General features: G+C 65.8%; 5 protein-coding genes across 5 annotated transcripts; 3 read left to right on the top strand and 2 right to left on the bottom strand.

Moving 5' to 3' along the window:
- Positions 1-995: 995 nt before the first annotated feature.
- LOC126040445 (scale keratin-like) lies at positions 996-1,232 on the top strand (the record flags this gene model as incomplete). The annotated part of the gene is made up of 1 exon (XM_049804859.1): positions 996-1,232. A coding segment is annotated over exon 1 (237 nt), but the record flags the coding sequence as incomplete, so codon positions are not given.
- Positions 1,233-4,039: 2,807 nt separating this feature from the next.
- Positions 4,040-4,276, bottom strand: LOC126040444 (scale keratin-like; the record flags this gene model as incomplete). Its single annotated transcript, XM_049804858.1, has 1 exon — positions 4,040-4,276. A coding segment is annotated over exon 1 (237 nt), but the record flags the coding sequence as incomplete, so codon positions are not given.
- A 1,847-nt stretch (positions 4,277-6,123) lies between these two features.
- Positions 6,124-6,360, top strand: LOC126040443 (scale keratin-like; the record flags this gene model as incomplete). The annotated part of the gene is made up of 1 exon (XM_049804857.1): positions 6,124-6,360. A coding segment is annotated over exon 1 (237 nt), but the record flags the coding sequence as incomplete, so codon positions are not given.
- A 2,807-nt stretch (positions 6,361-9,167) lies between these two features.
- Positions 9,168-9,404, bottom strand: LOC126040442 (scale keratin-like; the record flags this gene model as incomplete). Its single annotated transcript, XM_049804856.1, has 1 exon — positions 9,168-9,404. A coding segment is annotated over exon 1 (237 nt), but the record flags the coding sequence as incomplete, so codon positions are not given.
- A 1,847-nt stretch (positions 9,405-11,251) lies between these two features.
- LOC126040441 (scale keratin-like) lies at positions 11,252-11,488 on the top strand (the record flags this gene model as incomplete). Its single annotated transcript, XM_049804855.1, has 1 exon — positions 11,252-11,488. A coding segment is annotated over exon 1 (237 nt), but the record flags the coding sequence as incomplete, so codon positions are not given.
- Positions 11,489-12,783: the final 1,295 nt, after the last annotated feature.

Raw genomic sequence — 12,783 nt, 5'->3', positions numbered from 1 at the left:
GGTCCTGGTGCTGGCCAGGAAGGCGGCCTTGCGAAGGCCTCCCGCATGCCAGTGACCGCATGACGTACGCCGTGTGGCTATTATCCGCAGAGGCGCGAGGTTACGAAATGCCAAATCAAAGGCACTCCTCTCGGGCACTGCCTGCTCAGCACGATGCATCACTCAGCAGCCCAAAGGAGCCGGTCTCCATCCACCTGAAGGTGTTAGCCATCGACCTCTGCAATTCTGGGGGAGAAAAGCCCCTCGTGCTCTTCCCTGAGGTGCATGGTGCAAGGAGCACACACCCCACCTGGGCCCACATGGCACAGGCTCGTGCCAGCCCTCCCCCAGCCCCTCGCAAGTGTCCCAGGAGCCCCATTGCTGGGGGACGGTGCTGGGCCAGGGCTGCCCTTGGGGTGCTGGGGAGATGGGAACTCTGCCTGGTGGCATGACCTCAGCAGCCCCCGGCTGGCTTGGCCCCGCTGGCGCTCGCGGTGTCTCTCCTCCCAGCAGAGCCTGGCTGCGGCCACAGGGCAGACATGTCTTCCGCGGGCAGAGCACGAGGCAGGCAGCGGGGAGCTGCAGAAGCACAGCCCTCTCCTGCTGTGCGCAGACCCCAGCAGGGAGACGCCTGCTATCTTTTAGCCCTCGAACCAGAAAGGGGCGGAAAGCCTCGGAAGTGGCAGGTGCTGGCCTGGCGAGGGGATGCTGACTCAGGGAGGGGCAGGAGCTGGACAGCCCCATCATCCTTGGCAGGAGGGAGTGCCGCCTCTGCAGACTGGCCCAGGTGGTGCTGAGCAATGGCGGGGCTGCTATAAAAGCTCTGCCTCTGCCAGGCTCCCCCAAGCACTGCTCTGGCCACCTTTGCCTCTGGGAACAGGGTAAGTCTGTGAGCGTTTCTCCTCCCGGCCCCCTGCTCCTGCTCCGGGCCCGGCCCCTCCGCCTCGGGCGCTCGCCTCTGCTGCTCTCTTGCAATCTCTGCCTTCCTGCAGAGCACCGTCCGATCCTGCGCAAAGATGTCTTGCTACGACCTGTGCCCACCGAAAACCGGCGTCGCCGTCCCCCAGCCCATCGCTGAGAGCTGCAACGAGCTGTGCGCCCGGCAGTGCCCCGACTCGACGGCCTTCATCCAGCCGCCCCCCGTCGTCGTCACCTTCCCCGGCCCCATCCTCAGCTCCTTCCCCCAGCAAGCCGTGGTGGGCTCCTCCGGAGCACCCGCCTTCGGGGGCAACCTGGGGCTGGGAGGCCTCTACGGCGCCGGCGCCACCCTGGGCTCGGGGGGCCTCTGCACCTTTGGCAGACCCTACGCTTCTCCCGCCTGCAGCCCTTGTGCCTTGCCCCGCTACAGCAAGAAGCTGTGGGACACCTGTGGGCCCTGCTAGACCCAGCTCAGCGCCAGGCGCTGCCCCCAGCCCAAACGCCAACACCACCACCCAAGCAGGGCTGAGCTGGCGGGCACGGGGCACTGAGGAGAGCTGAGCATCGCCAGCCCCAGCCAACGCCTGGGCAGCCGGCAGTGCCACCCACCCTCAGCCCTTCCCTGCCCTCTTCTCCTGCCCTCTGCTCTCCTCCCCTCCCCTCCCCTCTCGTCCCAGCTGTCGGGTGGGGCAGGAGGTGGACCCGAAAGGCCCTGCAAGGCTGAGGGGCCAAGTCCTCGGGATCTGGGATGCCGCGCCAGGGGGGCATCTGGAGCCAGAAGCGATGCCCTGGAGAAGATCCCTCTGCTTCCCCCAGCACGTGGCAACCGGCCTCTCCGGGTCCTGCCCACCGTCTCTCTGACAGCCTCTCCTGCTCCTCTGGGCACAATAAATGTTTCCTGCATTCAAGTCATGTCTCCCTCCCTCCATGTCCCATGTTGGGAAGACCCCGTGGGTGGGTTCCCGGCAGCTGTGGGAGGGCAAATAGTGGTCCTCGGATGCCTGGGCAAGGGGAGGGTGGGTGGTGTTGGGAGAGGGAGGATGCAGGCAGCAGGCAGGGGAGAGAGAGCCTTTTGGTGGGCCCTTGCAGGATCTGGGGAAAGGGCAGAAGGCAGGACAGGCGCTGGCAGTGCTCCCTTGCCTGGTCTTCTCAGCCCGGGAGCGGCAGCAGCTCTGCCAGGTCCCGCTGCTCCGCAGAAGCAGGGCAGCATCTCCGGGCGTCTGCACAGAGGAGGCTGGAGGAGAGGCAGTGTTAAGCCCCGTGCCTGGGACATGGCCGTCGATTGCTGGAGAGCAGCTTGTCAGGAGAGGCCCTGGGGGTGCTGGTGGACGCCACGCTGAGCATGAGCCGGCAACGTGCGTTGGGGCAAAGGCAGCCCGCGGTGTCCTGGGCTGCATGCGGAGGAGGTGGAGGGAGGGGATCCTTGGCCTCCACTCAGCACTGGCGAGGCCACCCCTGGGCTGCTGTGTCCAGTGCTGGGCTCCCCAGCACGGGAGAGATGTGGGGCTGCTGCAGAGAGTCCAGCAAAGTGCCGCACACAGCTGCCGAAGGGACGGGGAGCACGTGTCCTCTGGGGAGAGCCTCAGAGAGACGGGACAGTTCCTCTTGGTGCTGAGGAGGCTCGGGGTGGGGTGGGGGGAGTGCCTCATCAATGTGCACCCATGGCTGAAGGGAAGGCATCAAGAAGATGGAGCCAGGCTCTTTTCAGAGGTGTCCAGTGCCAGGACAAGAGACAATGGGCACCAGCTGAAAGACGGGAGGCTCCGCCTCAACATCCCAAAGCCCTTTTTCCACTGTGAGGGTGACCGAGCCCTGGCACAAGTTGGCCCGGGAGGTTGTGGAGTCTGCGTCCTTGGAGACGTGCAAAAGCCGTGTGGCCACGGCGCTGGGCAGCCGGCTCGGGGTGACCCTGCTTGAGGGGGCAGCATGACAAGATGCCCTGCAAAGGCTCCTGCCACGACAGTCAGGCTGCGTTTTCTGTGATTTGGTGTCTGCGGCAGAGAACCGAGGAGCACGGCGTGTGTTGGTCTGTGCTGGGGATGGGGAAGTGGAAGGGGAAGGGGAAGGGGAAGGAGGAGAGGGAAGGGCAGAGTGGAGTGGAAGGGGAAGGGAAATAGGATGAGGAAGGGGAAGGGGGAGTAGAAAAAGAAGGGAAGAGGAAGGGAAAGGAGGAGGAGAAGAGGCAAGGGAAGGGGAGGGAGAAGCGGTAGGGAAAGAGGAAAGGGAAGGAGAAGGGGAAGGAGAAGAAGAAGGGGAAGAAGCGGAAAAAAAAGTAGCAAAAGGGTACAAAGAAGAGGAAAGGGCACTGGACGTTGTTAGGGAGGAGGAAGGGAATGGGAAGCCTCCCGTTTCCTTTTTCTCCCAGGGCCTCAAGCTGAGCCAAGGAGGCACAAAGGTGTGGAGCTGCGGCAGGAATTGCTCCTGGCTGGCTCCCATCCCCTGGGGCAGCCGTGCTCACGCGTAGGGAGGCTGGAGGCCTGCAAACACCCCAGGGCTGCATGTCGTGCAGGCAGGGGAGCCACCTGCGTTCAGGCAGGGCCCTTGGAGCTCAGCCGCGGGACCGTGTGTGGGGGGGTCTCCCAAAAGGCAGCTCAGCCGGGCTCTGCTGGGGCTGAGCCTGCCCTGGCCCGGCTGGAGGGGGACACGTGCAGGGCGAGGGAGCCCTGCAGCCCACGCTAGGCCTTGAAAGGAAAGGCAGAGAGGCAGGTGTTGGATGCAGGCTTGCTTTATTGCAGTGCAGGAAAGCACCCACGGCAGAAAGACACGCAAGGCAGAGGCAGGCAGGTTGTCACCCCGGGCTTCAAGAGAGGTGTTCCTTCAGGCTTCTCCCAGGCGGTGGCTGTTGTGGAGACAAGCGAGTGCCCTGTGGGACGATGGTGGAGTTGCACCGTGCAGCTGGGCATGGGCAGGAGCAAGGAGGAGAGGCAAGATGGAGAGAGGGGACGGAGGGGAGGAAGGAGAGGAGGTGTGAGGCTGAGGAGGCCCAGGGTCTGTGGGGGCTCTGGGGCTGGGTCTAGCAGGGCCCACAGGTGTCCCACAGCTTCTTGCTGTAGCGGGGCAAGGCACAAGGGCTGCAGGCGGGAGAAGCGTAGGGTCTGCCAAAGGTGCAGAGGCCCCCCGAGCCCAGGGTGGCGCCGGCGCCGTAGAGGCCTCCCAGCCCCAGGTTGCCCCCGAAGGCGGGTGCTCCGGAGGAGCCCACCACGGCTTGCTGGGGGAAGGAGCTGAGGATGGGGCCGGGGAAGGTGACGACGACGGGGGGCGGCTGGATGAAGGCCGTCGAGTCGGGGCACTGCCGGGCGCACAGCTCGTTGCAGCTCTCAGCGATGGGCTGGGGGACGGCGACGCCGGTTTTCGGTGGGCACAGGTCGTAGCAAGACATCTTTGTGCGAGAGAGCTGAGCCTGAAACACGCGGGACCCAAGGACAGGTGTCATGAGCGAGGAGGAGATCCCGTGGCCGAGCAGCGCCCTGTTCCCAGGGCTGCCCTGGAGCTGGAGGGGCCAGAGCCGCCACCTTGCCCGCACTGCCTGCCGCTTGCTCTTTGCCCAGCCAGCCCCCGTCAGCGCCCTGCTCTCCGCACCCCTTGCCTTGCCCTCTCTGCACACAGAGGGCACGCAAGCCCTCCCCGAGAGCCTGTGCAAGGCCTGGCTCTGCGCGGCTGGGCCACGGGGCTCCTTCCTCCTCCCTCCGCCCCTCAGCCCGCCCTGGCCCTCCAAGCCTGCTGCCAGCACGCCCATGGCCAGCAGTGCTCTCCTGGCCACGGAGTCCCCACGCCAGCCCCTGTCAGAGGAGGCAGAGAGCTGCAGGCACCCACCTACCCTGTTCCTGAGCAGAGCGAGGCAGGAGCGGCGGATGGCAGCGCTTGCCGAGGGCAGCGCTTTTATGCCGGGCTGGCGAGTGCGGGGAGGAGCTGGCCGCGCTGGGGGCACGTGGCCCGCAGCGGCCGAGCCCCTGCCTCCTCCCTGCGTGGCATGGGGCTGTTTTGCTGATGCTGTTTCCTCTCCAGCCCCAACCTGCTCTATCAGCCCCTGCAATTACCCCGCTTGGATGCTTGCCAGCTGCCACCTAATGGGCCGAATGAGCCCAGCTGTCTTTTCATTATCTCGGTGTGTAAGAGGGCATGCAGCGTGACAAAGGCTGACTGCGAGCGCCCTGCGTGCCATAGCACTTGCCCAAGGGCTTGGTCTCGGGGTGGCCCCTTGCTTGCTTTGCAGAGCCACAGGGAAGACCAGGGTCCTGGTGCTGGCCAGGAAGGCGGCCTTGCGAAGGCCTCCCGCATGCCAGTGACCGCATGACGTACGCCGTGTGGCTATTATCCGCAGAGGCGCGAGGTTACGAAATGCCAAATCAAAGGCACTCCTCTCGGGCACTGCCTGCTCAGCACGATGCATCACTCAGCAGCCCAAAGGAGCCGGTCTCCATCCACCTGAAGGTGTTAGCCATCGACCTCTGCAATTCTGGGGGAGAAAAGCCCCTCGTGCTCTTCCCTGAGGTGCATGGTGCAAGGAGCACACACCCCACCTGGGCCCACATGGCACAGGCTCGTGCCAGCCCTCCCCCAGCCCCTCGCAAGTGTCCCAGGAGCCCCATTGCTGGGGGACGGTGCTGGGCCAGGGCTGCCCTTGGGGTGCTGGGGAGATGGGAACTCTGCCTGGTGGCATGACCTCAGCAGCCCCCGGCTGGCTTGGCCCCGCTGGCGCTCGCGGTGTCTCTCCTCCCAGCAGAGCCTGGCTGCGGCCACAGGGCAGACATGTCTTCCGCGGGCAGAGCACGAGGCAGGCAGCGGGGAGCTGCAGAAGCACAGCCCTCTCCTGCTGTGCGCAGACCCCAGCAGGGAGACGCCTGCTATCTTTTAGCCCTCGAACCAGAAAGGGGCGGAAAGCCTCGGAAGTGGCAGGTGCTGGCCTGGCGAGGGGATGCTGACTCAGGGAGGGGCAGGAGCTGGACAGCCCCATCATCCTTGGCAGGAGGGAGTGCCGCCTCTGCAGACTGGCCCAGGTGGTGCTGAGCAATGGCGGGGCTGCTATAAAAGCTCTGCCTCTGCCAGGCTCCCCCAAGCACTGCTCTGGCCACCTTTGCCTCTGGGAACAGGGTAAGTCTGTGAGCGTTTCTCCTCCCGGCCCCCTGCTCCTGCTCCGGGCCCGGCCCCTCCGCCTCGGGCGCTCGCCTCTGCTGCTCTCTTGCAATCTCTGCCTTCCTGCAGAGCACCGTCCGATCCTGCGCAAAGATGTCTTGCTACGACCTGTGCCCACCGAAAACCGGCGTCGCCGTCCCCCAGCCCATCGCTGAGAGCTGCAACGAGCTGTGCGCCCGGCAGTGCCCCGACTCGACGGCCTTCATCCAGCCGCCCCCCGTCGTCGTCACCTTCCCCGGCCCCATCCTCAGCTCCTTCCCCCAGCAAGCCGTGGTGGGCTCCTCCGGAGCACCCGCCTTCGGGGGCAACCTGGGGCTGGGAGGCCTCTACGGCGCCGGCGCCACCCTGGGCTCGGGGGGCCTCTGCACCTTTGGCAGACCCTACGCTTCTCCCGCCTGCAGCCCTTGTGCCTTGCCCCGCTACAGCAAGAAGCTGTGGGACACCTGTGGGCCCTGCTAGACCCAGCTCAGCGCCAGGCGCTGCCCCCAGCCCAAACGCCAACACCACCACCCAAGCAGGGCTGAGCTGGCGGGCACGGGGCACTGAGGAGAGCTGAGCATCGCCAGCCCCAGCCAACGCCTGGGCAGCCGGCAGTGCCACCCACCCTCAGCCCTTCCCTGCCCTCTTCTCCTGCCCTCTGCTCTCCTCCCCTCCCCTCCCCTCTCGTCCCAGCTGTCGGGTGGGGCAGGAGGTGGACCCGAAAGGCCCTGCAAGGCTGAGGGGCCAAGTCCTCGGGATCTGGGATGCCGCGCCAGGGGGGCATCTGGAGCCAGAAGCGATGCCCTGGAGAAGATCCCTCTGCTTCCCCCAGCACGTGGCAACCGGCCTCTCCGGGTCCTGCCCACCGTCTCTCTGACAGCCTCTCCTGCTCCTCTGGGCACAATAAATGTTTCCTGCATTCAAGTCATGTCTCCCTCCCTCCATGTCCCATGTTGGGAAGACCCCGTGGGTGGGTTCCCGGCAGCTGTGGGAGGGCAAATAGTGGTCCTCGGATGCCTGGGCAAGGGGAGGGTGGGTGGTGTTGGGAGAGGGAGGATGCAGGCAGCAGGCAGGGGAGAGAGAGCCTTTTGGTGGGCCCTTGCAGGATCTGGGGAAAGGGCAGAAGGCAGGACAGGCGCTGGCAGTGCTCCCTTGCCTGGTCTTCTCAGCCCGGGAGCGGCAGCAGCTCCGCCAGGTCCCGCTGCTCCGCAGAAGCAGGGCAGCATCTCCGGGCGTCTGCACAGAGGAGGCTGGAGGAGAGGCAGTGTTAAGCCCCGTGCCTGGGACATGGCCGTCGATTGCTGGAGAGCAGCTTGTCAGGAGAGGCCCTGGGGGTGCTGGTGGACGCCACGCTGAGCATGAGCCGGCAACGTGCGTTGGGGCAAAGGCAGCCCGCGGTGTCCTGGGCTGCATGCGGAGGAGGTGGAGGGAGGGGATCCTTGGCCTCCACTCAGCACTGGCGAGGCCACCCCTGGGCTGCTGTGTCCAGTGCTGGGCTCCCCAGCACGGGAGAGATGTGGGGCTGCTGCAGAGAGTCCAGCAAAGTGCCGCACACAGCTGCCGAAGGGACGGGGAGCACGTGTCCTCTGGGGAGAGCCTCAGAGAGACGGGACAGTTCCTCTTGGTGCTGAGGAGGCTCGGGGTGGGGTGGGGGGAGTGCCTCATCAATGTGCACCCATGGCTGAAGGGAAGGCATCAAGAAGATGGAGCCAGGCTCTTTTCAGAGGTGTCCAGTGCCAGGACAAGAGACAATGGGCACCAGCTGAAAGACGGGAGGCTCCGCCTCAACATCCCAAAGCCCTTTTTCCACTGTGAGGGTGACCGAGCCCTGGCACAAGTTGGCCCGGGAGGTTGTGGAGTCTGCGTCCTTGGAGACGTGCAAAAGCCGTGTGGCCACGGCGCTGGGCAGCCGGCTCGGGGTGACCCTGCTTGAGGGGGCAGCATGACAAGATGCCCTGCAAAGGCTCCTGCCACGACAGTCAGGCTGCGTTTTCTGTGATTTGGTGTCTGCGGCAGAGAACCGAGGAGCACGGCGTGTGTTGGTCTGTGCTGGGGATGGGGAAGTGGAAGGGGAAGGGGAAGGGGAAGGAGGAGAGGGAAGGGCAGAGTGGAGTGGAAGGGGAAGGGAAATAGGATGAGGAAGGGGAAGGGGGAGTAGAAAAAGAAGGGAAGAGGAAGGGAAAGGAGGAGGAGAAGAGGCAAGGGAAGGGGAGGGAGAAGCGGTAGGGAAAGAGGAAAGGGAAGGAGAAGGGGAAGGAGAAGAAGAAGGGGAAGAAGCGGAAAAAAAAGTAGCAAAAGGGTACAAAGAAGAGGAAAGGGCACTGGACGTTGTTAGGGAGGAGGAAGGGAATGGGAAGCCTCCCGTTTCCTTTTTCTCCCAGGGCCTCAAGCTGAGCCAAGGAGGCACAAAGGTGTGGAGCTGCGGCAGGAATTGCTCCTGGCTGGCTCCCATCCCCTGGGGCAGCCGTGCTCACGCGTAGGGAGGCTGGAGGCCTGCAAACACCCCAGGGCTGCATGTCGTGCAGGCAGGGGAGCCACCTGCGTTCAGGCAGGGCCCTTGGAGCTCAGCCGCGGGACCGTGTGTGGGGGGGTCTCCCAAAAGGCAGCTCAGCCGGGCTCTGCTGGGGCTGAGCCTGCCCTGGCCCGGCTGGAGGGGGACACGTGCAGGGCGAGGGAGCCCTGCAGCCCACGCTAGGCCTTGAAAGGAAAGGCAGAGAGGCAGGTGTTGGATGCAGGCTTGCTTTATTGCAGTGCAGGAAAGCACCCACGGCAGAAAGACACGCAAGGCAGAGGCAGGCAGGTTGTCACCCCGGGCTTCAAGAGAGGTGTTCCTTCAGGCTTCTCCCAGGCGGTGGCTGTTGTGGAGACAAGCGAGTGCCCTGTGGGACGATGGTGGAGTTGCACCGTGCAGCTGGGCATGGGCAGGAGCAAGGAGGAGAGGCAAGATGGAGAGAGGGGACGGAGGGGAGGAAGGAGAGGAGGTGTGAGGCTGAGGAGGCCCAGGGTCTGTGGGGGCTCTGGGGCTGGGTCTAGCAGGGCCCACAGGTGTCCCACAGCTTCTTGCTGTAGCGGGGCAAGGCACAAGGGCTGCAGGCGGGAGAAGCGTAGGGTCTGCCAAAGGTGCAGAGGCCCCCCGAGCCCAGGGTGGCGCCGGCGCCGTAGAGGCCTCCCAGCCCCAGGTTGCCCCCGAAGGCGGGTGCTCCGGAGGAGCCCACCACGGCTTGCTGGGGGAAGGAGCTGAGGATGGGGCCGGGGAAGGTGACGACGACGGGGGGCGGCTGGATGAAGGCCGTCGAGTCGGGGCACTGCCGGGCGCACAGCTCGTTGCAGCTCTCAGCGATGGGCTGGGGGACGGCGACGCCGGTTTTCGGTGGGCACAGGTCGTAGCAAGACATCTTTGTGCGAGAGAGCTGAGCCTGAAACACGCGGGACCCAAGGACAGGTGTCATGAGCGAGGAGGAGATCCCGTGGCCGAGCAGCGCCCTGTTCCCAGGGCTGCCCTGGAGCTGGAGGGGCCAGAGCCGCCACCTTGCCCGCACTGCCTGCCGCTTGCTCTTTGCCCAGCCAGCCCCCGTCAGCGCCCTGCTCTCCGCACCCCTTGCCTTGCCCTCTCTGCACACAGAGGGCACGCAAGCCCTCCCCGAGAGCCTGTGCAAGGCCTGGCTCTGCGCGGCTGGGCCACGGGGCTCCTTCCTCCTCCCTCCGCCCCTCAGCCCGCCCTGGCCCTCCAAGCCTGCTGCCAGCACGCCCATGGCCAGCAGTGCTCTCCTGGCCACGGAGTCCCCACGCCAGCCCCTGTCAGAGGAGGCAGAGAGCTGCAGGCACCCACCTACCCTGTTCCTGAGCAGAGCGAGGCAGGAGCGGCGGATGGCAGCGCTTGCCGAGGGCAGCGCTTTTATGCCGGGCTGGCGAGTGCGGGGAGGAGCTGGCCGCGCTGGGGGCACGTGGCCCGCAGCGGCCGAGCCCCTGCCTCCTCCCTGCGTGGCATGGGGCTGTTTTGCTGATGCTGTTTCCTCTCCAGCCCCAACCTGCTCTATCAGCCCCTGCAATTACCCCGCTTGGATGCTTGCCAGCTGCCACCTAATGGGCCGAATGAGCCCAGCTGTCTTTTCATTATCTCGGTGTGTAAGAGGGCATGCAGCGTGACAAAGGCTGACTGCGAGCGCCCTGCGTGCCATAGCACTTGCCCAAGGGCTTGGTCTCGGGGTGGCCCCTTGCTTGCTTTGCAGAGCCACAGGGAAGACCAGGGTCCTGGTGCTGGCCAGGAAGGCGGCCTTGCGAAGGCCTCCCGCATGCCAGTGACCGCATGACGTACGCCGTGTGGCTATTATCCGCAGAGGCGCGAGGTTACGAAATGCCAAATCAAAGGCACTCCTCTCGGGCACTGCCTGCTCAGCACGATGCATCACTCAGCAGCCCAAAGGAGCCGGTCTCCATCCACCTGAAGGTGTTAGCCATCGACCTCTGCAATTCTGGGGGAGAAAAGCCCCTCGTGCTCTTCCCTGAGGTGCATGGTGCAAGGAGCACACACCCCACCTGGGCCCACATGGCACAGGCTCGTGCCAGCCCTCCCCCAGCCCCTCGCAAGTGTCCCAGGAGCCCCATTGCTGGGGGACGGTGCTGGGCCAGGGCTGCCCTTGGGGTGCTGGGGAGATGGGAACTCTGCCTGGTGGCATGACCTCAGCAGCCCCCGGCTGGCTTGGCCCCGCTGGCGCTCGCGGTGTCTCTCCTCCCAGCAGAGCCTGGCTGCGGCCACAGGGCAGACATGTCTTCCGCGGGCAGAGCACGAGGCAGGCAGCGGGGAGCTGCAGAAGCACAGCCCTCTCCTGCTGTGCGCAGACCCCAGCAGGGAGACGCCTGCTATCTTTTAGCCCTCGAACCAGAAAGGGGCGGAAAGCCTCGGAAGTGGCAGGTGCTGGCCTGGCGAGGGGATGCTGACTCAGGGAGGGGCAGGAGCTGGACAGCCCCATCATCCTTGGCAGGAGGGAGTGCCGCCTCTGCAGACTGGCCCAGGTGGTGCTGAGCAATGGCGGGGCTGCTATAAAAGCTCTGCCTCTGCCAGGCTCCCCCAAGCACTGCTCTGGCCACCTTTGCCTCTGGGAACAGGGTAAGTCTGTGAGCGTTTCTCCTCCCGGCCCCCTGCTCCTGCTCCGGGCCCGGCCCCTCCGCCTCGGGCGCTCGCCTCTGCTGCTCTCTTGCAATCTCTGCCTTCCTGCAGAGCACCGTCCGATCCTGCGCAAAGATGTCTTGCTACGACCTGTGCCCACCGAAAACCGGCGTCGCCGTCCCCCAGCCCATCGCTGAGAGCTGCAACGAGCTGTGCGCCCGGCAGTGCCCCGACTCGACGGCCTTCATCCAGCCGCCCCCCGTCGTCGTCACCTTCCCCGGCCCCATCCTCAGCTCCTTCCCCCAGCAAGCCGTGGTGGGCTCCTCCGGAGCACCCGCCTTCGGGGGCAACCTGGGGCTGGGAGGCCTCTACGGCGCCGGCGCCACCCTGGGCTCGGGGGGCCTCTGCACCTTTGGCAGACCCTACGCTTCTCCCGCCTGCAGCCCTTGTGCCTTGCCCCGCTACAGCAAGAAGCTGTGGGACACCTGTGGGCCCTGCTAGACCCAGCTCAGCGCCAGGCGCTGCCCCCAGCCCAAACGCCAACACCACCACCCAAGCAGGGCTGAGCTGGCAGGCACGGGGCACTGAGGAGAGCTGAGCATCGCCAGCCCCAGCCAACGCCTGGGCAGCCGGCAGTGCCACCCACCCTCAGCCCTTCCCTGCCCTCTTCTCCTGCCCTCTGCTCTCCTCCCCTCCCCTCCCCTCTCGTCCCAGCTGTCGGGTGGGGCAGGAGGTGGACCCGAAAGGCCCTGCAAGGCTGAGGGGCCAAGTCCTCGGGATCTGGGATGCCGCGCCAAGGGGGCATCTGGAGCCAGAAGCGATGCCCTGGAGAAGATCCCTCTGCTTCCCCCAGCACGTGGCAACCGGCCTCTCCGGGTCCTGCCCACCGTCTCTCTGACAGCCTCTCCTGCTCCTCTGGGCACAATAAATGTTTCCTGCATTCAAGTCATGTCTCCCTCCCTCCATGTCCCATGTTGGGAAGACCCCGTGGGTGGGTTCCCGGCAGCTGTGGGAGGGCAAATAGTGGTCCTCGGATGCCTGGGCAAGGGGAGGGTGGGTGGTGTTGGGAGAGGGAGGATGCAGGCAGCAGGCAGGGGAGAGAGAGCCTTTTGGTGGGCCCTTGCAGGATCTGGGGAAAGGGCAGAAGGCAGGACAGGCGCTGGCAGTGCTCCCTTGCCTGGTCTTCTCAGCCCGGGAGCGGCAGCAGCTCCGCCAGGTCCCGCTGCTCCGCAGAAGCAGGGCAGCATCTCCGGGCGTCTGCACAGAGGAGGCTGGAGGAGAGGCAGTGTTAAGCCCCGTGCCTGGGACATGGCCGTCGATTGCTGGAGAGCAGCTTGTCAGGAGAGGCCCTGGGGGTGCTGGTGGACGCCACGCTGAGCATGAGCCGGCAACGTGCGTTGGGGCAAAGGCAGCCCGCGGTGTCCTGGGCTGCATGCGGAGGAGGTGGAGGGAGGGGATCCTTGGCCTCCACTCAGCACTGGCGAGGCCACCCCTGGGCTGCTGTGTCCAGTGCTGGGCTCCCCAGCACGGGAGAGATGTGGGGCTGCTGCAGAGAGTCCAGCAAAGTGCCGCACACAGCTGCCGAAGGGACGGGGAGCACGTGTCCTCTGGGGAGAGCCTCAGAGAGACGGGACAGTTCCTCTTGGTGCTGAGGAGGCTCGGGGTGG

The sequence above is a fragment of the Accipiter gentilis genome, chromosome 7 (assembly GCF_929443795.1).
Source record: "Accipiter gentilis chromosome 7, bAccGen1.1, whole genome shotgun sequence".
In the NCBI taxonomy this organism is placed as follows: Eukaryota; Metazoa; Chordata; class Aves; order Accipitriformes; family Accipitridae; genus Astur; species Astur gentilis.
The sequence above is the reverse complement of the archived record's forward strand: the minus strand, read 5'-3'. Positions and strand labels throughout refer to the sequence as shown.